The sequence below is a fragment of the Vulpes lagopus genome, chromosome 12, assembly GCF_018345385.1.
Source record: "Vulpes lagopus strain Blue_001 chromosome 12, ASM1834538v1, whole genome shotgun sequence".
Taxonomy (NCBI): Eukaryota; Metazoa; Chordata; class Mammalia; order Carnivora; family Canidae; genus Vulpes; species Vulpes lagopus.
In genome coordinates this window covers 12,521,618-12,544,381 of record NC_054835.1, presented here as the reverse complement: position 1 = coordinate 12,544,381, position 22,764 = coordinate 12,521,618, and the positions used below count along the sequence as shown (strand labels likewise).

General features: G+C 56.2%; 2 protein-coding genes across 2 annotated transcripts; both read left to right on the top strand.

Moving 5' to 3' along the window:
• The first annotated feature begins 683 nt into the window (after nt 1-683).
• Nucleotides 684-5,775, top strand: LCN6 (lipocalin 6). The gene is made up of 7 exons (XM_041725231.1): nt 684-773; nt 954-1,093; nt 4,256-4,326; nt 4,722-4,832; nt 4,965-5,066; nt 5,191-5,216; nt 5,695-5,775. The coding sequence occupies exons 1-7, from the start codon at nt 684-686 to the stop codon at nt 5,773-5,775; spliced, it is 621 nt and encodes a 206-aa protein (XP_041581165.1).
• A 968-nt stretch (nt 5,776-6,743) lies between these two features.
• LCN10 (lipocalin 10) lies at nt 6,744-9,601 on the top strand. Its single transcript, XM_041725230.1, has 6 exons — nt 6,744-6,854; nt 7,470-7,609; nt 7,941-8,015; nt 8,120-8,298; nt 9,104-9,202; nt 9,399-9,601. Exons 1-6 carry the CDS (start codon nt 6,744-6,746, stop codon nt 9,599-9,601), a joined length of 807 nt encoding a protein of 268 aa, XP_041581164.1.
• The last annotated feature ends 13,163 nt before the right edge of the window (nt 9,602-22,764 follow it).

Sequence of the window (22,764 nt, the reverse complement as noted above, 5' to 3'; positions counted from 1 at the left end):
TTAGCCTTGGCCTACAGCCAGCAAGGGTTAAAGACCAGGGTCTCGGGATCCCTGGGTGGCGCAGCGGTTTAGCGCCTGCCTTTGGCCCAGGGCGTGATCCTGGAGACCTGGGATCGAATCCCACATCGGGCTCCCGGTGCGTGGAGCCTGCTTCTCCCTCTGCCTGTGTCTCTGCTTCTCTCTCTCTCACTGTGTGCCTATCATAAATAAATAAAAAATTAAAAAAAAAAAATTAAAAAAAAAAAAAAAAAAAAAAGACCAGGGTCTCTGGCCTTCCCAGACTAAGCAAGGGAGGGTGTTGACTCCCTAGGGGAGGAGATGAGGTGGTATGACTGGGATTAGGGTGCTCATTTCAGAAGGTTCCAATGGAAGGAAGCAGACAGAAACAGGGATTGGCATGGCAGCATTGACCAAGAACAAGCTTGGCACACATTCCCCAGTGGCCCACTCCCCATTCTCCGGCACATCTGGGCAGGACACAGAGGCCACCACTGAATAATAATGCCACCCGCCCTTGGGTAATTTCCCCACTTTGCAAGAAGAGAGGCCAGAATGCTGTCCTGGTGGTTAGTGGCCGCCCACAGTGACCCATTCAAAGATGTATAAATGGGTTTTCAGGGGCTGGAGGGAATGCATACCCCTGGCCCTGAGGCATGTGTGCTGGTATGAACATCTCTGGGAGGATGAGGGGTGTCCTGCTGACTGCTTTTGTGGCTTTGGTCTCATTGCCTAGGACCCGGGCAGTGTGGTTGGGAAGGCTGGACCCTAAGCAGGTAACAGCTCTTCTGTGGAGCCACAGGGCCTCTGGGTTACCCTCCCAGTGCTGGCTTGGACCCGCACTGGCTATGGGGGGGACGGGCTAGCCTGAGGAAGGGGCCCTGGGCTTCCAGATGGAGAGAGGATGCCTGGAAGGGCTGGAGGGACGATGCCGCCACCTGCCCCTCCTCCACCAGCTTCTGGGGTCCTGGTATATTCTGGCTGTGGCCTCAGGTGAAAAGGGCTTTGCATTGGAGAAGGCCACGAAGAACATTGAGGGCGTCGTGGTGACCCTTACTCCAGAAAACAACCTGAAAATGCTGTCCTCCAGGCACAGGTGAGTGAGGTGTGCGCCCTGTGTCTGGGTGGGACTCGTGCTAAGTGGGAGAGGCCTCCTGGGACAAGCCCCTCTGCAGCTACTGCTTACAGAGGGCTCACGCGTTGGTTCGTGGTACTTAAGAGCCACTGGTTCTTTGGGGCCCCTGGGGGCCCTCCCTCCCATTCCCGCAGGAGGTGGGTGCCCCGGGTACACCTAGGCCAGGCCTGGCCATGGGACGAACAAGGACAGAGAGGGTCTGGGGTATGATGGCAGCTCCACTGTGTTGGGTGAGCTCGGTCACACGGGCCATGATGGTGGTCCCCAACCCACATGCCTGGTTGTGTCCCAGTAAGGCTGGTAGAATCAGGCTTCCAAACACAGAAACTGGGCATCTGGAGAGCCTCAAGCCCTGTGCAAGGCCACTGAAAACACAGGGTTCTATCAACACAAAAACAAGGAAGATTTGGAAGGTGGAGGAAAGATGAAGCTACTTTTCTTGCCAGGTCTTTCTAAGGAGGGACGCCTGCTAAGGGGGCCTCTTGTGTTTTGTTGTTGAATTTCGTCTGTTGGTCTTAGGACAGGAAGTAAATTTGCGTGGCTCAGAAATCAGGGTCCCAGGGGCATACAGGGTGGGGGGTCCTCCACATAGGTGACATGCATTTGTGACGCCTGCAGGCGTGTGCCAGCACACGTGTCATGGAGCTGTGCGTCATGGGTGCTGGGATTGGTCTGTAGCCATGAACAGAGGCTCTGCTCTCTTTTAAGACATTTCAAATTTTGGGGGACCCCTGGGTGGCTCAGCGGTTTGGTGCCTGCCTTTGGCCCAGGGCGTGATCCTGGAGTCCCGGGATTGAGTCCTGCATTGGGCTTCCTCCATGGAGCCTGCTTCTCCTCTATCTGTGTCTCTGCTTCTGTCTCTCCCGAATAAATAAAATCTTTAAAAAAAGAAGACATTTCAAATTTTATTCTATTTTATTAAACTTTTAAAAAATTTATAGTAAGATAAACAGTGTGGAGATTGCTATAGCAACCACTTTTAAGGGCACAGGTCAGGGGCATCAGCACACTCACACTGCCCTGCAGTGGCCCCTCCGTGGACCCCAGGACGGTCCACCTTCCCAGACGGAGCCTCTGCCCCCACTGAACACTATCCCCCCACCCATCCCCCCTCCCGTCCCTCCCCTTCCCCAGGCCCCAGCCCTCTCCTCCCTGCATCTGTGGGTCCGACTCCTCGGGGGCCTCCTGAGAGTGGGTCCTTCAGGGCTGGTCCCCCTGCGCTGGGCTCACCTCCCTCGGCACCGTGTACCCCAGGTCCATCCGAGTTGTGGCAGCTGCAGGGATTCCTTTAAGGCTGACTTACATTCCAGGATGTGGACAGGATACATGGTTGCATGGTTTTGTAAGTGATGCTGCCGTGGACTGTGTGTGCTAGTCTATGTCTGAGACTTTCCCTTCACTCCTCCTGGGCACCCTGCAGGGGGATCCCACCCAGCGAGGCGCGCTGCTCCTTACACAGCTGTGTTGGCCTCCACCATGGCGCTGCTGTTGCACAGACCCTGGCGCTCCCCAACTTTCTGTAGCTGGAGACACAGTGTGGGAGGCAGGCCTAGTGCCTTTGCCCCTGCAGGGTCTGCCAGAAGCATAGGTCTGCAGGAGCTGCTGTGGCTCCACGTCCCATGTGACCAGTCCCCAAACCCGTGCCTGTGCCCCCGCCCCACATTCCCTCACTCTTGCTCCTTGTCAAGTGTCGGGCTGCAGATGGCTGGGTCAGCTTCATGTGCTCCTGCAACAGCAGGAGTGACAACGGTTGCCATGCATGCCAAAATGCCTCTCCTGCTTCCTCCAACGCCAGGCCTGTCAGCATATTTTCCCCTTGGGTGTGTTTCTACTGGTCTGTAAGAACCCTTAAGTATTAGGTTCACCACTTGTCTGTGCCAACTGAACATAGTCGCTAATATATTTCCCAGTTTGTCATTTTTCTTATAACATTGAGGATGTTGCTTTTTTTTTTGTCTGTCTTATTTTTGTTTTTAACATACCTGAAGGGTTTCTTTTCATTTTTGCATAGAGATGTACACAGGGTCCTGGCTTTTGTGATCCTGTCAGGTAGGAAACTGCTTCCCACGCCCTGGGCTACTGGCATCCTTGCCGCGTTTGGGAAGAAGGGAGGACCAGCTTCATTTTTTTCAGATTACCCAGCTATCATATATCATGTATCGAATTGCCGTCTGTCCTCCACTGACTCAGGCTTTTTGCTTTATTTTTGGATTTTCTTTCTTTTTAAAATATTTTATTCATGAGAGACACACAGAGAGAGGCAGAGACACAGGCAGAAGGAGAAGCAGGCTCCCTGCAGGGACCCCGATGGGAACTCGATCCCAGGACCCCAGGGTCACGCTCTGAGCTGAAGGCAGCCGTTCAACCGCTGAGCCTCCCAGGCGTCCCTAGGTGTTTCTTTTTTTTTTTTTTTTAGAGATTTATTCAAGAGAGGGAGAAAAAAAAAAAAAGGGAGAGCGCACTAGTGGAAGGGGCAGAGGGAGAGTCTCCAGCCGACTGCGCTAAGCAGGGAGCCTGACGCCCCATCTCACAACCACAGATCCTCTCCTGAGCCCAAACTACAAGTCGGACACTTAACAGCCTGCACCATCCAGAGGTCTCTATTTTTGGACTTTGTATTCATTCCTGTGATCGGTCTATTTATTTGCCAAAACCTTGTTTCACCTGCCACAACTTTATGTGGCTCCGTGTGGGTTGATTGGCAGGCTCTCGCCCCTTCTCCTCCTTGTAGAATTCCCAGCTACCCTCACCGTGTTTGCTGCAGGAACTTTGGCGTCTGCTCATCTTGGTGAGCGAGGACCATCTCTGCTGCGTTTGTTCACTTGATGGACTGACTGCTCAGGGGGACATTGGCCCCTTTGGAGGGGAACATTGGCCCCTTTGGAGGCCTCGTCTCTGCTCCAAATTGCAGGCGACCCTGTGTCTGTCTGAGGCCCCTTTCTGTGCGGTTCCTGTGGCCGCGGTGTGGGAGGCCTCCTGGGAGGTGGAAGGGAGCAATTCGCACTGTGCAGGGCTGTCGTGCTCACTCTCAGCCTAGGCTGGATTTGTGAGACAAGGCTTCCAGGTCCCAGCGGCAGTGCCCTTGTGGCTCCTGGTCCTGAGTGTGGGCGATGTGTTTCCCAGGCTGGAGAGGTGTGACGTGAACGTGGTGGAACTGCTCAGACAGAACTCGGGATGGGTGTTTGAGAACCCCGGTAAGGAGCCAGCGCCCATGGGCTCACGCAGGCTGTGGGGATGCGCTTGCCTCCTTGGCCGTCCCTGATGGGTTCTGCCGCAGGGGTACTATGGGAAGGGCAGCGGGCAAGTCCCTCCCTCAGACTTCCTCGAGGAAGTGAAAGGACTCATTTGGTCAGAGGTTTGAGCCTGATATTGAGGATGGAGGCCTCGACCTGGTGTGCCCAGCTGGGACCCCGGGCCTCCCTCTGAGGTGGGACAGGACTAGGGGGGGTGAGGCACTCGCCCGCCGGCCACCTGTCCCTGAGGCCCCGGTGAGCTGGCTCTGGGGACCAGGGGACAATGCCCGGGAGTGCTCTGCTGTATGGCGCTCCGGTGAGATCAGGTGCTGCCCTCGGGGGTACGTGTTCCCCAGCCCTAGGCATTCTGGACTACCGTGTGCTGGGCACCAACTTCAGGGATTATGCCATCGTGTTCACCCAGCTGGAGTTCAAAGACGAGGCCTTCAGCACCGTGGAGCTGTACAGTAAGGCGGAGACCACGGGCAGCCACATCCCCCAGGGTTCAGGGCAGAGAGGGTCTCCAGAGCCTCAGGTGGCAGGAGGGGTGGCTGGGGCATGGGGGCGCATGTGGCGAGAGCTCCCCTTCTGTCCTGCAGGCCGGACGGAACTGGCCAGCCAGGAGGCCATGGGCCTCTTCACCAGGTGGAGCTGGGGCCTGGGCTTCCTGTCCCAGCAGCAGGCGTCTCTGCAGCGGGACTGTGAGTGTCGCCCAATGCTTAGGGGCCAGCATCCTATCAGGGGAGGCTGTGGACAGACCCCGTCCCGGGTGCTGGGGGTGCCAGGCAAGGCCCAAACATCCTCACGGCTTCTCTTGCCCCCTAGTCACCTGTGTACACAAGATCTTCCAGGTAAGCCGCTTTTCTGAGCATCACCCAGATCCCACCCCCTCCCCCCAAGCTCTGCAGCCTTGAAGGGGACTGGGGTGGGGGCAGACACCCCTCTGGGGAGAACTTAGGGTCCCCCAGTGCTCTTCTTGGTTTTCAGTGAGTGCTTCGAAGTCCTGGGAAGACCGTGCCCGATGCGTTCTAGTGAGGCTGGCTGGGCGCTGGCCTCCTTGCTCGGCCGCCTGGGTGTTGGGTGTGGGGTGGACTGCTGCCAGGGACTCTCACTGCATTTCCCAATAAAGTGACTCCACAAACCCCTGCAGATGTCTCTCTCCTGTGTGCCAAGGGTGGACAGCAGTGTCAGCTGGGGCACTGCCCTCTTGGGGCTCCAGTCGGTGCAGACCGAGGAGGATGGGTGGGGTAGGCCCACTGATGGCGGGACACGTGGTGCGGAGCCAGCTTTGAGGCAGGGTGGCTGTGCTGTGCTTGTGTCCCTCAACAGAGTCCCTTTGGGGGACTCAGGAGTGGGGCCTGGGCTGGGGACAGCTGCTCCTCATGGAAGTTGCTGCAGTCCCTGGGCTGACAGGAGGATGGTCTGAGTCAGAGCACACCCTGTGGAGTTTGGACAGGTGCAGGCTGATGGAAGTGGGCATGGTGCCCACCAGGGAGCTTGGCTGGGGGGCCCCAGCATCCAGGGCACAGAGCACGACTGTCCCAGCCTGGGGCTTTGGAGCAAGGGTACGGGGCATGATTCCCGAAGACCTGAGCCCTAGGTCCTCCTGTGGTCTGGTGGGGCCCTGCCTCAAGTCCTGGCAGAAGTCCGGCCATAGGAGAGGTGCGGTGCATGGGGAGGGGGTGGGCGTGTACATACATTAGAATGTGCGCTTGCACACACACATACACACGCATGCACACATGCACACACGTGTGCACACGCACACACATGCACGCTCAGCGGCCTGTAATCAGCACCCGCTCAGGTCAGGGGGAGGACAGCCCTGGTTGGTGCTGGCGCCATCCGAGCCTTGTCTTTACATGCTCCTGCTCCTCACATCCAAGGATCCCTGTGGAGGATCCCTGGGTGGCTCAGTGGTTTAGCATCTGCCTTCAGCCCAGGGCGTGATCTTGGAGTCCTGGGATCGAGTCACACATCGGGCTCCCTGAATGGAGCCTGCTTCTCCCTCTGCCTGTGTCCCTGCCTCCGTGTCTCTCATGAATAAATAAAATCTTTTTTTTTTTTTTTAAAAAGAAAAGGATCCCTGTGAAGTGACTCACAGTGACACTCCCTGGCCATGGGCCTCTCTTCCAGGGGCTAGGATGGGAGGCCCAGGGGTCTCTCATGGTGCCCCAAGGCCCGGGGGGGTGACCTTGGCAGCACTGGGCAAGCTGAGCACCTGGGCCAGGAGCGGGTCCAAAGCCCCTGTCCCTCCAATTGGCTCACCACAGGCTGGTGCAAGGCTCTGGGTTGGCTGGACACCCACGGCGGGCTCAGGGTTGGTGGGTGGGGAGATTTATACTCAGTGCCCCAGTGGCCGAGGAAGGCGGGTGAAGATGGGGCCTAGGAGCCTGCTGTCCGGGCTGCTCTCAGCCCTTGTGCTGGCAACAGGTTCCCAGCCACAGGAGCAGCTGCCCAGGGAGTCCCACATCCTCAACTGGAACAAGGTGAACCTTGTGCCCGTCGTCTCCAAGCCAGACACCATGGCCATCGGGGCTGGGACGCAGCATGTGTGGCAGCTGGAAGATCACTCTCTGACAATCTTCAAAAGGCTATCCTGGGATGGTGGGCAGTACCTCGAGGCTGGCAGGAGTTTCTGGCACAGGCCTTGGCCAGCCCAGTGGGTCTGTCACCCTGGCCTCACCCAGGGAGCTGATGGCCCTGCAGGAGGGGTCGGGCGGAGGGCCCCAGGCAGATGCAGCCTGGGGGCACCTGGAGATGCCAGGTAGGAAGAGGTAGAATGAGCAGAGCCTGTTCTGGAATAAAAAGATCACCAGTGGCTGGAAGGTTCTGGTGAGGGTGGCCGAGGACCCGGCTGAGTGGACTGCGGGGGTGCCAGGGACTGTGGGTTTGTGGCAAGAAGTCAGGGGGACAGCGCTGCAGGGCCGAGCTGGAAGAAAGTTAGAGCACACAGTGTCCACAGCCCAGCCCCCAGGGCCCTGGCCAGCGTGTCATCTGCCTGCCTAGGCCTGGGTGAGCAGCCAGGGCCCCTGTGCCCTGGGTTCCTGGGGGCCTGGCTGGGGGCTTGGGAAGGGACAGCTTCCCCAGCATGCTCTCCACAGTTTTCAGGTTTCTGGTACATTCTGGCTGTCGCCTCTGATGACCAGGGATTCTTGCCAGGCAGAGAGCGGAGGAAGCTTGGGGCATCCTTGGTGAAGGTCCACAAAGCCGGCCAGCTGAAGGTGGTGCTGGCTTTCAGCCGGTGAGCAGACGGGACAGGGTGCTTGGCGCAGCCCTCACAGAGCCCTGGACACAAACAGCCTGGGCCATCTCCCCATCCAACAGGGGGAGGGAGTGTGGGGCAGGGCAGACCCAGGGTCATCTGGAAATCTAATGGGGACGGTCCCTGCTGCCCTGAACCCTGTCCTGCCCCTAAAATTCAAGGCCTGATTTTGGGAGAGGCCAGCATAGTACACAGGGCCCCTGGTGGACAGAGGGTGTTTGGAGGGTTTCCTAAGCTGGGGGACTGGCCCTGCTCCAAGCTGGAACGTTCCACAAAAAGAGGCAACAAAGGGCTCCTGCCTGCCCCCTAGGTCACAGGGGTGCCAGGCACACACGGTAATTCTGCGGAAAGATAGGAAAAAGGCCATGTTCAGGAACACCTGTGCGTATGACAGCCTGGGGCACGGAGAGGTGACCAGGGTGGGAGCGTTCACAGCCTCATGGCCACAGACCCCTGGAAGGTGGGCGGGGGGCTCACGGGGCCCAGGAGCCTTGGCCTGGGGGGGGGGGGTCGGCCTCGTGTAGGCCTGAGGGGCGGCCCTGTGCTTCTCTCCTGGCCAGTGAAGGGGGTGGAGGGCTTCCACGTGCTGTCTACCGACTACAGCTCTGGTGTGGTCTACGTGCGCCTGGGCCGAGCTGGCCACGCCTCCAGGACCCTGCTGTTCTTCAGTGAGTCCAGCAGTGACATCGGGGTCATGGGGGACAGAGGAGCGACCAGCTCAGGGGAGGGGCAGGAGGGGAGCTCTGCATCACAGTGCCACAGGCCGTGCAGCGCCCACAAGGGACATGGATTCTCACAGCTCAGTGAGCCTGATCGGTGGACAGATGGCTGCCCTCTCACTGTGTGGAATCGGGGAGAGAGCCCTGGTCTCTCCCTCTTCCTACAAGTGCACAAATCCCATCAGAGCACCCCGCTGACCCCACACACCTCCCAAGGCCCTGACACCTCCCGCTGTCACTCCCAGCAGCCGGGGGCATGGCCCTTGTGGTACACGCAGATGGCGGGACTGGGCAGGGGTTTAAGTGGCGGGGAGGGTGGCAGTGAGCAGGGTCCTGTGGGGAGACCACATAGGCAGGACCACAGCAGGGGTAAGTGGGGGAGGCCAGTGCAGAGGAGGAGCCCAGGGGGTGAGAGACCAAGAGTGGGACTGGTCACCTGCACGGAGACAGAGCCCCTCCACATCCCAGGCTGAAGGCAGGATCGGGGAGCAGGGACAGGAGGTGGAGGGCAAGGGGCAGCCACGAGGGTCTGTCCAGGGAGGGGTTGGGGGACGAGGCAGCACAGCGGAGGGGCCGTGTGAGCAGGGAGGGGGCAAGAGGACACCTCCCCATGGGTCCCGCTGCTGCCTCCCCTGCAGCATCCTTGCTTCCCTGCCCTGCCAGCTCGGGGCGGGGTGGGGGAGGGCGAGCACTGCAAGTGCCTGTGGCTCAGAGCTATGACTTCTGACATCAGGATTCTACTCCCCAACTGCAGGCAGGCAGAGCATGTCCAGCTTCCCGAGCATGAAAAAATTCGTAGACATATGTGAGATTCTGGAGCTTGCAAATGGTGTGACTGTCCTCCCAAAAGACGGTAACACGCGGCCACGAGCCCTTCTGTGCAGGTCTACACCGCGCATAGCACCCATACATCCCCTGAGAGTGGACTCTCGGGGCAGAGGAGGGAGGGTGACAGGTGTGCCCCACGGGGGAGCTCCCCCATCACCGTCCCTGCCCTAGGCACTCCCCCTGGTCTGGCCCCCGTGGCTGCCCGGCTGTGCCCTCTGCAGAGCCCTGGACCCACACCTGCAATGCCAGGAAGAGCCAAGACCTGCTGTGGGCAGCCTGGCCCCGCAGAGCAGCCCCCCAGGACCTGTCTCTCTCCTGCAGCCTCCTGTGCGCACACCATCCGGCCCTGAGCACCATCAAGCCGTCCACTCACCCTTTCCATCAGGGCGCCATTGCTGGGCCCTCTAGACCTCGGGATCACTGACCAAGACTGCAGGTCCTCATATCCACCAGCTTCTTCACACGCATTTGATGACCCCAGGCCATTGAGGGGGTGAAGTCAGCCCCAAAGGGATCCTTTATGATCATCAAGAGACAGGGATGGGGGGCAGGTGCTGAGCGGGGACAGCTGTGCTCATGCTCCCAGTTACATGGTGGAAAGAGGCTGCCACCTTACCGGCTGCGAAATAAAGCATGGCTGGTCCAGTGTCCTCCATCCACGTGCCTTCTCTGTAGTGAGCCTGCGCCGCCAGTCCCCGTGCCCCTGACGTCCTGCACTTTCTCAGGAAGTCATTCACTTATTCGCCAAACGTTCATAAGTGCCTGCGACAGGCCTGACATTGCCAGCTGCTGGGGAGAGGGTTGTCAGCAAAATAGGTGCCACCGCTCCAGGGAGCTGACGCCTTCCAGGACAGGCATGCAGCTGCCTGCACACAAGACTGCAGAGAAGCGTGTCTGGACAAACAAAACAGTGGCTGGTCTGACTCACTCCAGAAGGGGCAGGAGAGGTCAGGGAGGGCTTCTCGGGGCCAGGGACGCTCAAAGGAGGGGTGAAGAAGTGGCAGAGAAGTAAGTTTGGTGGGGCTGCGGGAGCATGGCCTCCCTGAGAGAGGAAACAACTGGTTTTGGAAGGCCACAGAGAGGGGTGAGGCGTGGGGGAGGGAAGGCAGGCCACGGGCGGTTCAGGTGAGGAGAGGGAGCACCGGGTACAGGCTGGAGGATAGATCTGGAGCCCATGGGCGAGCTGGAGCCCAGAAGACAGAACGAGGCAGGAGCTGGGCATCGGGAGTCACCAGGCGCGGTAAGGGCCACCCACAGAGGAAACAGGATTGAATCAGATTGCTGTCACCAGGGCACCACCACCCACGGGATCCCTGTGCTGGGAACCAGCAGAAACGTATCTGGCTTTCCCATCTGGGGTCAGCCTGGCCTCATGGGCTGGTGGGGTACTGTGGGGAGTGGGGTGGTTCTTCGCAGAGCTCACTCAGACGTTTTGGGGTTGGGAGGAGGTGACTGGTTCGGAGGGCTCTGCTGCCCCCGCCCACTGCCTGCACCCACTGCCCCTGAGGACGGCCGCATCTCGCATGTGACACAACAGCGCTGAGGGCACAGTGGCCTGCAGGGCTCGGCACAGGCACATGGGCATTTCTGCTTCAGCTGCTGAGCAGAGCAGGTCGCAGAGCCAGACCTGAAGTCCTGAAGAGGCCGGGAGATGTCCTGCGCGTCCTTAGTGGGACAGACCGCAGGCTCCTGGCTGTGACAAGCTCTGACCTGAACCCATGTATACAGCATTGTGCCCGGTCCCCCAGGGGGCACCACCCTGCTCAGGCCAGGGGTCCTCACGCACCTCCACCGCGGGGCCCCTCATACCATCTAATGGGGGGCAGTAGGATGCCATCTGGGGTCTGTGACCTACAGAGGCTTCCCTAGACCACACAGTGTGGAGTGCAGGGCGGTCACCCCCACGGCGGCTCTGGGGTCCGGCGGAGGAAGCCTGGGGGCCTGGTTCCTACAGGAGAGCTCCCTGAAGCTTGCAGCCTGAGTGGCTCCCGGTCTGTTGTTCTCAAGCTCTGCCCTCCTTGGCCCCCCTCCCCGACTTTCCAATCAGGTGGCTTTTAGTGCTTCGGGGCAGGCACTGGGGGACACGCCTGCACGTTTCCTTCAGTGCTGTTGTCAACACTGCTCTTTGAAGTATTGGGCTTTCTGTGGATGCCAGTCCCTTTCTTTCCAGCTGCCAGAAGCCACAGTTCCTGAGGCCACAGCCCCTTTCTAGAGATTTTCTTATTAGAGCTTGGCTATCAGCCCCCTGAGGGACAGGGTCTCCACACCCTAGATGCCCTTTTGCACAGCTCGAGAACTTACTGCGGCATGCCGCAAGTCCTCCAGAGTCCACACAAACACATGAGCCTAACTCAGTACTCACGAGTAGAATCCCGGCTCAGCTTAGCTGGGAGCCTCTGCCTCCAGGGCCCCCAGGAGGCCGGGGTTGCAGCCTCCACTCAGGTTCGACTGGGGCAGGGTCTGTCTCTGAGAGCACCCACCTGCTATTGGCAAGATTTGGGTTTCAGTGGGGGTCTCAAGACTTTTATGTCTGTTAGCCTGGACCCTCTGTAGGTTTTTTGCACTTGGGGTCTCCCAGGGCAGCTCATACTATCTGGTCTCGCTTCTCCAGAGCACTGGATCATTGACACACAGACACTCAGAGTCAGAGACAAAGAATGAACACAGGAGAGAGGGAGCCAGGAGACATCACAGATATTCTTCAATCAGCCTGGAAATGACATCCCATCACCCGGCCCTATTCCCTCAATTAGAGCCCAGTCCCCCAGACCATCTACCCTGGAGGGGATGGGATTCCACAAGGATGTCCCTGAGGACTCGGAATGCTGGGAGCCACGGTGGGGACTGCCCAGCACATAGGCGCAGACAAAGCCCCGAGACCTGAACTTAAACCTACTGGGGGCCCCTGGAAGTGTGTGTCCCCAAGGGACAAGGTGTGACTCCATTCTTTACAACCTTCCTGTGGGGCTGGGACACAATCAGGAGGAGCAGGCTTTGCCTGGACCCCAGAGCAGACCCAGGCCCCTCTGAGCTATGGTCTATGTCTGCGCAGCCACCTGTACAAGAAGAGCCGCCACCTGTGCAGGGAGAGTTGGAACCTGCCAGCAGGGAGAGCTGGCACCCATGCAGGGAGAGCTGGCACCTGTGCGGGGAGAGCCTGAAACTGTGCAGAGAAAGCCCCACCCCTAGGCCTGGACAGAATGTTTCATCCCGTCCTCCTTTATGTTTTCTCTCTGGTACATTTAAAAGTTATTTCATTTTTTCACATCTTATACAGTATATATTATTTGTTTTAAATAAAATTTGGTGTTTTTTAATTAAGGAAATCATGAGCATTAAGTACATTCACAACGCTGTGCCACCACATCACAGAACATTATTCCAGAATATCTCAGTCCCCAAAGGATACCCTGATCCAGAAGCCCTCCCTGCCCATTTCTTCCCCAGCCCAGTCCTTGGAAACCCTCAGCTCCTTCCTCTCTCTGTTCCTTGTGCTCATCCATCCACCCACCTGTGCCCGCAGCAGCACCGTGTCTGCCTCTGGAAGAAGAGGTGCACCCCAGACCCCCTCCCTGCCCTCAGGGCTACAGCCTGACCTACGGGTCAGCATCTCACCCACAGTCAGCAAGTACAGGAGAGAGAGCTAGAGCATCTCCAGCACCAGACTTTGCATGAGCTGTGGAGCGGAGCCAGCACTGTTGTCAGCTATGATTTAGAACAATCTAAAGCACCAGAACTTGCACCAACTCTGGGCTCGAGGCAGCTATGGAATTAGCTCAAAGACACCGCTATTTCACCTCAGAGAATGCAGCCTCTCCAGCTTATCCCGGACCCCCTCAAAGGTAAAAGAAGCTCTGACTTTAACTGCAGAGCCAAAACCATCTCCCCCACCAGTTCTCCCACCCATTCTGGCACCATTGCCAGAGTAAGAGCCAGCCCAAGATGGAGAGCCAATTCTAGGACCAGCCCTAGCACTGCCGGGGAAAGCTGAGGGGGTTTTCCTAGAGAGGGCACATGGAGAGGCGGCCAGGTTGGTGATGTTCTCTCCTCTTGCTGCCTCAGCACCACCTCCAGATGGAGACCAGGCCACTGTACCAGGGCTGGTAAACCCCCCAGAGCCCGATGCAGCTGCAGAAGCAGCTACGGAACCAGAGCCCGCTCCAGAGCTAGAGGCGCTTCCATCTCCTGCCGTAGCGCCTTCCTCAGGAGCTCCAGAGCCTGAGCCAAGTGTGCACCGGGGTTGGGAGGCCAGCTGCACCTACAGCCAGCATCTGCCTCAGCCCCACAGGGAGACCTGGAGCAGGCACAGGAGCGCTTGCCACCCGGTGAGCTACAGCAGGTTCTTGTACCAGCAGCAGAGCGAGTACACCTCCACCTACAAAGCCAGAGCCGCTGTGAGCACCTGCTCTTGGCACCAACTAAGGACTCATGTCCACCCTGGCACCTGCCGTAGAGCTAGAGGTGGGCAGGCTACGGATAGAGGGCCTCCAGTGGACACTTGGGCCAGCTCCAGAGCAACAGTCATCTCTCCACTGGTTCCTGCACTTCACGGCCCCTCGGCACCCCATCCCTGCACCGACAGCTGCCTAACTCCCTTTGGGGCACATGGAGTCTCCTCTTCTGACACTGGACTCGGGGACTGCAGCACCCCCGGTCCAGTCCCCATGTGCCACAGGGGGACTGAGGTGTAAGGCCCATATGTGAGCAGGTGGCCCCAGGGGTGGGTCAGGGGAGGACACAGGACCCGGGGCCTTGAGGCAGAGAACTTCTCCAGGGCAGAGAGGAACCACTTCCTCTCCAGGCACCCCTGTCCATGGGCGGCTACAGGGTCAGCACTGTGGGGACCTGTCCCAAAGGCCCAACCACAACTCCACGTGCGGGCTCAGCCCTCATGGCACACGGGGTCCACACGAGACACCTAAGGTTCAGAGGGCAAGTGCCATCCCGAGACTCACAGGCCAGGAGGTGGGTGGGGAGCTGCTGTGGGGTCAAGGGTCCTGCTCACCTTTTCCGGCAACAGGTGCAGGAACCTCAGGAGGATGGCTTCATTGGGAGGTGCACAGGGACAGATGTCCCCGGAAAGGTCACTTCCCGGGCTCCGGCAGCTCCCAGGGTGGCAGCACTGACTATCCACACCCTCTGTCCTCATCCATGTGCAGGGCTGACTCATTTTCACAATGGGGCCAAGCTGTGGACACAGAAGGGACAGTTCACAGCAGAGAAGCTGTAAAATATTCCTGTCGCCTCCTGAAGAGCAACAGTGTGTGAACAATTGATTCGGATCATCCTTACACGTATGTGAAGAGTGATTTGTACCTGGTCAGGGCTGGGGCTGGACCGGAGTGGGGAGGGTAGGGGTGGATGGAGGGAGTGGCCCAGACTCCTTGGGTTGAGGTCATGGCCACATGAGGGGCAAAGCCCTTGGGGAACCCCAGGGAGTCAGTCTCCTGGATGACCTGGGGGCAGGAGCCCCTCCCTGGCCCTCCCTAGGCCCAGTTCTGGGGACCCCTCATGCCCACCCTCACCCTGATCTTGCTCCAGCCCTTCCTGGGGTCATGGTGCACCTGCCCCACACCTGCAGTAGGAGAATCATGGTCCCGTTGACCAGCCTCCTCCCAGGTTCTCCCATGGGGCTCTGCAAAGATGGGGAGCAGCCCCGGGTCCCCCAATGTCACATCCCTGCCCGGCTATAGTCACTGCTCTGCTGCCCACCCCCACTGCTGTTTCCACCTGAGACACAGCCTGGTGTGTGGACAGCCCTCATCTGGGATGCAGCCAGATACACCTATAGGCTTGGGACCAACCCTGGGGAGAAGGATGCCACCCAGCCCACCCCTTCCAACCAGCCTGCCTTGACTTGGGAGTAAACATGAGCCCCTCCCAGGCCTCTGACCTCTCGTCAGCCTGCTCCTGTTGGGGGTGAGCCCACCCCAGGACCTTCCCTTACACACACACACACACACACACACACACACGTGGACATGCACAGGAGGAGGGAGCTGGGGCTGCTCCGTCGGATCACAGTGATGTCTGGCCAGACTGACACCTCTGAGTCCCTCCAGGCACATGGCCAGAGGGTCTGGGGTGCACCCTGACCCAAAGTCTGTGGTGCAGGAAAGGCTCTCACTGAGGCTTTCCTGAGACCACATCGTTGGGACCTCGGGATACAGCATGAGAGCAGGTGTTTCACGGGAGCATCTCCAGCCAAGTGCATGGGGTAGGTAGGGGGCTGACTCTAGAAGGTGAGGAACCGTGTGCCCTTTGGGCACCCTGGGGCCCCATTGGCCCTCAGCCTGGCATGTCTCCCCTCCCCATGCTACGGTCCAGGCAGGTTCTCAGGAGTCAGTGCCCTCACCCCACAGTCCAGCTGCCTCCAAACTCTTCCATCTTTCCCCCTTGTCACCTCCAGGGGGCCTCCTCTGACCCCACCTGGGGGGCTAGTTCATGTGGGGGTGTGGGCGCCCTTGCACAGGGTCCTGTGTTTGTGCCCTGGGGGTGGGGGAGGGGATGCCCCAGGGGAAGGGTCCCACGTGGAGTGATGCACAGGGTTCTCCAGGACCTTAGGGGCTCTGGTTCCCACAGGACCATCCTCCCTACCCCCCGCCACCCCCGGGGAAGGTGAAGTCCTGGCCTAGGAAGAGGACCCTCCTGCTCCTCCAGCCTCTGCTCACCGGTGGGTCCCAGGCCAGTCCCCCCTCCCCTGGCCTCAGGTACCCATTGTCCCAGGAAGGGCTGGAGGAGGAACTTCCTAAGCGGGCTCGGCCTCAGCGTATCCAGGCAGCTCCCACCTTTTGGAGGGTCTGACGCAGAGCACTCTGGTTGGGCGCTGTTGTCCGACCAACGGCAGGAGGGGTAGGAGGCCGGTGGATCCTGCGCAGGCGCACACGGACCAGCAGAAAGCGCGTGCACGGGACCTCACCTCGCAGCGGGCACGCGCACCGCCAAGGGGTCGCTGAAAGGTTGGTCCCGCGTGTCCCCGTCTCCCTGGCCTGCTCGGTGACCCTCACATCCTCTAGGCGGGGCCACCTCCAGTCCTGCCAGGCAGGGCCGCTGGCCTGAGTGGACATGGAGACCTGGGGACAGAGAGACAGGAAATGCCCCCCACCTGGCGTCCTGGCCCCCACGTGCCACTCCAGGGTTCATCTGGTTGCTGGATGGGTCAGGGGCGGAGGGGGTGGAGGTGGCCTCCAGTCTGGGCGGGGACTTCTCCAGGTCAGGCTGGAGAGGTCAGGCTGCCTTTTCCTCCTCTACATCCCTTCCCCTGTTCCTGGCAGCCTCCAAGCGCCCCACAGTCCAATACTTCAGACACCTTCATCTCCCTGCTTTAGTCCCCAGCACACCCTCCTGAGGTCCGAGTCACTGGTTCCATTTTCTTTTCTTTTCTTTCTTTCTTTCTTTTTCTTTCTTTCTTTCTTTCTTTCTTTCTTTCTTTCTATTCAAGGTAACATTTTTATTTACATTCATTTTTTATGTAGTGTCTTCAACACTACATTAATAAAAAAATAGAATTGATATTGAATTATCTCATTCTTTTTTTTTTAATTAATTTTTATTGGTGTTCAATTTACCAACATACAGAAAAACACCCAGTGCTCATCCCGTCAAGTGTCCACCTCAGTGCCCGTCACCCATTCCCCTCCAACACCCGCCCTCCTCCCCTTCCACCACCCCTAGTTCGTTTCCCAGAGTTAGGAGTCTTTATGTTCTGTCTCCCTTCCTGATATTTCCCAACATTTCTTTTCCCTTCCTTTATATTCCCTTTCACTATTTTTTATATTCCCCAAATGAATGAGAACATACACTGTTTGTCCTTCTCCGATTGACTTACTTCACTCAGCATAATACCCTCCAGTCTTTCTTTCTTTCTTTTTTCTTTCTTTCTTTCTTTCTTTCTTTCTTTCTTTCTTTCTTTCTTTCTTTCTTTCTTTCTTTGTAAAGATTTTATTTATTCATGAGAGACCCACACAGAGGCAGAGACACAGGCAGAGGGAGAAGCAGGCTCCCTGTGGGGAGCCTGATGTGCGACCCGATCCCAGGACCCTGGGGCCCTGAGCCAAAGGCAGATGCTTAACCACTGAGCCCCAGGTGCCCCACTGACTCCATTTTCAAACTAGGAAGCGGAGGTTCCAGGAGCTACCACGGGAGCTTCCCGGTCAACAGGGCTGTGACATGGTCCTGCTGGGGGTGTGAACCCAGAGCAATCTGACCTAAAGCCTGAGCTTGCCCAGACGCCTGAGGAAGTGCCCTTAAACCCAGGTTTGCAGGTCAGGCTATCCTGGAGGGGGCCATGGGGTCAAGCAGTGGGGCAGGGGGCTCTGAGGGGCAAGGGCTTAGTGGGCTTCCTGGGAGAGGAAGCCCTAGGGAGGCTGGAGTGGGGTGCCTACTGGGGAGCGTGTCTGCACCAGATCATGCTGGACTTTCTGGAGGTTGGGTGAGGAGTCGGGAGTCATTGCAGGTTTGGAGGCCCAGGGGACACAATCTGAACAGTCTTACCAGAGCCACTCCTCCTAGATGTGGAGGGAGCTTGGTGGGCATGTTATTGCCCCCACTCAACCATGGATCATCAAGCCCCAGCCAGGGATGAGGCAGCTGCCTCAGTTTCCTCCTGTGCAGAGTGGTGTCCATGTGGTCTTCTGCCTCTGTCCAGCCCTGAACATGCTGCCTGGAAGATCCAGCGATGGTTTCTGGTCAGGGTAGCAGCTCCAGTGAGGCCAGTACTCAGAGAGGCCTGAGTGAGGTTACCAGAGGGACTCCCCACCTGCCAGTTCACCAGGACACTCTTGTACCTTTTGCCAATCTTCAACAGTAGGGCTGACACAGTTCAGGCATCATCGCCCACCTGCTGCATGCAGAGCTGCAGTGAGGAGCCATGGATGCAGATCCCAAGACACAGAGCTCCTGTGAGCCTGAAGCTGCCAGGAGTGTAGTGGAAGCTGAGGAGAACGAGGTGCTGCGTGAAGCTTAGCTGGTGCCTGCGGTTTCCAGAGGTAACTGGGAGGTCAACTCTGGAAATTGAGGAAAGGAAAGGTCAGTGGAAACTCTGGATTGTGCAGGTCACCCCCTGCCAGCATCTAGCTCAGAGGCTTCTAGAGACTGTGTCTTCTTGGCCCCTTGTGGGTGTGGATTGGGGACCCAGGTCCCAGGAAGGGCTGTCTGTCCTGGAGAAAGGATGGGACAGCCATCTTCTTTTCCTGGCCATTGAGGGACCCTGGGGCAAGCCCATATTGATCTACTCCTCTGCATCAGGCTGGGGAAGATGGTTGAAGCAGGCAATGTCCCTGCTGCCTAGGTGGGGGCTGCATCTGAGCTGACCACAGGACTTGGAGTGAGGGCTCGTTTGGGTCTTGGGTGCTGTGTTGGGGGTCTGGTGGCAGAACTGAAGGGCTGATTTTGCATGGATCAGACACCATGGGTGAATGGGTGCTTTTGGGTTTCCATTTTCCATGGCTCACTGAGGTGAAGCAGATAATTCAAGAAGCACACAAACTACCAAAACTGACTCCAGAAGAAATGGAAAACCTGAGTAGACCTTTAAGAAGTACGTAGACTGAAGCAGTCTTGAGAACCTCCCAACAAAGTAAAGCCCAGAACTTGATGCTTTCCATGGCGATGTGTCCCATATATTTGAAGAAGACATAATACCCATGCTTCTGAAATTCTGCAAAGAATACAAGAGGAGGGAATATTCCAGGTCACCCTAGAATGCCAGCATCATCCTGATTCCAAAGACTGACAAGGACCTTACAAGTAAGGACAATGGCAGCCCAAAATCTATTATGAAGAGAGATGCAAAAATCCCCAACAGGATTCTAGCAAACAGAATCAAGCAGCACATTGACAGGACTCTACATCATGACCTAGTGTGATTTAGGCCTGGAATGCAAAGGCTGTTCCACATAGCTAATTAGTGTCCTAGGCTACATTTGTAAGAAACAGGATAAATTAATGTAGGATAAGCTTTGACAAAATCCAAACACCTTCATGAAAGGTGCTGTCAAGAAAGTAGAAATAGAAGATACAAATACAATAAAGGATGAACACGTGGGGGGCACAGGAGATTGAGCATCTGATTCTCAGTGTGGGCTCAGGTTATGATCTCATGGGTGTTGATATCGAGGCCCCATTGGGCTCTGCCCTCAGAGGGGAGTCTGCTTGGAGATTCCCTCCATCTGTACCTCTCCCTACACAAGTGGGCACTGTCATAAATAAATAAATAAATAAATAAATAAATAAATAAATAAATAATCTTTTAAAAAGTAGGATAAAGATTAGTGATGAAAAAACTCATATGTATATCATTCTCAGTGTGAAAGACTGAAAGTTTTCTCCTTAAGCTCTGGAATAAGTCAAGCATGTCCATTTCTACCACTTCATTTCAATATTGTCATGGAATTTATTCAGAGTAATTATACAAGATGAATTACTAAAAGCTCCCAAATGGAAATGAAGAAGGAAAAGTGTGTTTATATATATATGACATGATTTTATAAGCAAAAATACTAAGAGTTTAAAAATCTCTATAGGAGATTAAACATGATCCACAAGATATGAGCAGAGAAGACCAACACTTGTGGGTCAATAGAATACCAGTGAGAATCAGGGAATAGGTACATGTACGGTCAGGTGTTTTCCAACATGAATACCAAGATCCTTCATTGAGACAAAAACAGGGTCCCAAACAAATGGTGTTGGGAAACCAGATATCCACATACAAAAGAGTAAAGTCAGTGCACTGTCTTACACCATATAAAACAATTCACTCCAAAAGGATCAAAGAACTAACTTTAAGAGTGAAAACTGGGCAGCCCGGGTGGCTCAGTGGTTTAGTGCCGCCTTTGGCCCAGGGGGTGATCCTGGAGACCCAGGATAGAGTCCTGTGTCGGCCTCCCTGCATGGAGCCTGCTTCTCCCTCTGCCTGTGTTCTGCCTCTCTCTCTCTCTCTCTGTCTGTCTCTCATGAATAATGATAATAATAATAATAATAATAAAAAGAGTGAAAACTCTTAACACTCCAGAAGTCAACTAAGAACATTTAGGGGCAAATCTTGGATTTGGCAATGGTGTCCCTAATAAATCAAAGGAGAATGTAAAGAAACCCAAAGAGTGGTAGGAACTATTTGCAAGTCCTCAATCTGATAAGGGTCTTGCATCTAGAATATAGAAAGATCTCCTACAAATTAAGAACACAAACAACCTCCTTGAAAATACTAGACATTTCTCCCAAGAACGTAGTTAGACAGTCCAGTAAGCACATGGGAAGATGATCATCACTAGGTAGTGGGGAAATGCAGCCAACACCACAATGACATACCTTTTGATGCCGAGGGGATTATACTGAATAAGCAGAAATAGCAAGTGTTGGAGAGGATTTGGGGATATAGGAACCCTCACACATTGCTGGGGGAGATGGAAAATGGTTAAGGTGTGGCATATCCTTCAGACATTAACCGTAATGTCATCATTGGACCCCATACCACTCATTATCTAACCAAGAGAATTGAATACAGGCACCCTAACAAAAGCCTGCACAGAGGCAGTCATAGCAGCACTCATCACAATCCCTGAATAATGCAAACGACGCCCACATCCATCCACAGGTGAACGGATAAACACAAAGTGGCACATTCACACGATGGAATTCGTTCAGCCATGACGGGAATGATGTGCTCATACCCGGTATCATGTGGGTGAACTTGGAAAACAGGATACCCAGTGGCAGAGACTAGAGGCAAAATACCACGTACTGTATGGCCCTCCGCATAGGAAAATTCATAGAGGGGTAGGCGCCAGATTAGTGGTTGCCAGGGAGCAGGGGCAGTGGGCAATGGCCAGTGCCTGACTGCTTAGTGGGTGGGAGGTATCTCTCTGGGGCGATGACATGTTCTGTAACTGGATAGTGGCGATGCTGCACAGCATGGGAAATGTAGGTAATATCAGTGAATTGAATATTTTGAAATGTTTAAAAAGATAAAGTTTCTTTTATATAAATTTTGAAATATAACACACATGTAATCACGAAAAGAAAAAAAAAGCCAAAAGAAAAGAAAAAGTACCTTCCCCGGAGCAGACAGGAAGACTCTGGTATCTGAATTGGCCCTGGTTGTATCTCCTCCACTGGTCCCGGAGGTGAGGCTGGAGCTCGCTCCAGCTCTGGAGCTGGTGCCAGACTTGGTCTTGCAGTTCAGAGCCCAGTTGCTCTAGGTCTGCAGTGGGTGCCAGATCTGCCTGTGTGTCAGGAGGTGATGCTGCACCTGGATTTGGAGCTGGGTCTAGCTCTGGGTCTTGCACCTGCGCTAGCTCTGACGTTGGTGAAGGAGCTGGTAGTAGCTCTAGAGCTGCAGTAGCACCGACGTTGGAATCGGTGACGGAGCATCTGTAGGTCTGGAGATGCTGGTGGTGGAGGCTCTTGACCTACTGTTGACTTGTGTGTAGGATCTAGAGCATCATGTGCAGCTGGTATTGGCTCTGGAACTTGCCAGGCTCCAGCTGGGATCTGGTGCCACAGGTAGTTCTGGACCTGACTCTGACCTGAGCTGGCTCTAGCTCTAGATCTCAAGCTAGAGAAGTATCTCTGGAGCTTTCACAGGAGTCGGTGATAAAAATGCCTCTCTTTCTAGCAATCGTGTTTGATGTGGTACGAGGTTTTCCTGTCCAGTTTGTGTGAGAGCAGCTGCTGGAGCTTTATCTCCCTCGGAGCTTGTCCCAGGACACCTGTCTGCTGGAGCTGGTGGGACAACTGCTGGAAAGTGGGCAAGGGGTGTAAGCTTGGGGGCTCAAGCTAGAGCCATGGTGCAGCTGACTCCTCCTCCCAACCCGGCTCTGTCTGTAAGTCTGCAATCTGTTTCGGAGCCAGTTATAGCTCTAGGTGAGTCCTGCCTCACTCTCCTCCTGTGCAGAGCAGGGTGCTAAGGCCTCCCTCTGCCTGGGGATGGGCATGCTGCCAGGAGGTCCTATTAGGTCCTTCACAGGAAGCCTTTCACAAGAGTCCTGTACTGAGAGGGGAAGGCCCCATGGGGACTCCTCATCTATGGGGTACAGGTTACCATTGTTTCCAACTGGAGTCACATGGACAATGCAATGTTGCCTCTGTGCTGGATGGAGAGCTGCAAAGAGGAGCTGTGGTTGCAGACTCCTGGGACAGAGTGTTTGCAGGGTGCATGTGGCCACCAGGGACATGGTGGTGGCTCAAGAGGAGGAGGAGGAGCTGTGTTGGCGCGGTTGTGCCAAAAATCATCAGAGATGATGAGGAGGCAGACACTGGGGTGGTGGATTGGTATGGTCAGTAGATTCTCTGGATCCTGCAGGGCACTCCAGGCTGGGGTCCAGCTCCAGGGGTTCTAGAAGCTCCATTTAGGAGCTGGGATTTCCTGGACCCTTCTGTGCAGGTGAGGAGGGATCCCTGGCACTCGGAAGGGCTGTCAGGGAGAAGGAATGGGACAGTCAACCACTTTTCCTGGCCATCTGGGACCTCTGGGTCACAGCTCATGCCGATCTCCTCCACATTGGAGTTAGGGGAGGTCATGGAGTGGCAGTGTCCTCAGTGCTGAGGTCTGGGTCCCACCTGAGCTACTCCAGGCCTTGTGAGTGG

What these genes read in the sequence shown, in the direction of transcription:
- LCN6 (XM_041725231.1), top strand. Translation starts at nt 684, where the DNA reads ATGAGGGGTGTCCTGCTGACTGCTTTTGTGGCTTTGGTCTCATTGCCT. An exon ending in CAGCACCGTGGAGCTGTACA is followed by an intron (nt 4,833 to 4,964) that starts GTAAGGCGGAGA and finishes TCTGTCCTGCAG; the next exon opens with GCCGGACGGAACTGGCCAGC. An exon ending in GTGTACACAAGATCTTCCAG is followed by an intron (nt 5,217 to 5,694) that starts GTAAGCCGCTTT and finishes GTCCCTCAACAG; the next exon opens with AGTCCCTTTGGGGGACTCAG.
- LCN10 (XM_041725230.1), top strand. Translation starts at nt 6,744, where the DNA reads ATGGGGCCTAGGAGCCTGCTGTCCGGGCTGCTCTCAGCCCTTGTGCTG. An exon ending in GTGGTGCTGGCTTTCAGCCG is followed by an intron (nt 7,610 to 7,940) that starts GTGAGCAGACGG and finishes CCTGCCCCCTAG; the next exon opens with GTCACAGGGGTGCCAGGCAC. An exon ending in CAGGACCCTGCTGTTCTTCA is followed by an intron (nt 8,299 to 9,103) that starts GTGAGTCCAGCA and finishes CCCCAACTGCAG; the next exon opens with GCAGGCAGAGCATGTCCAGC.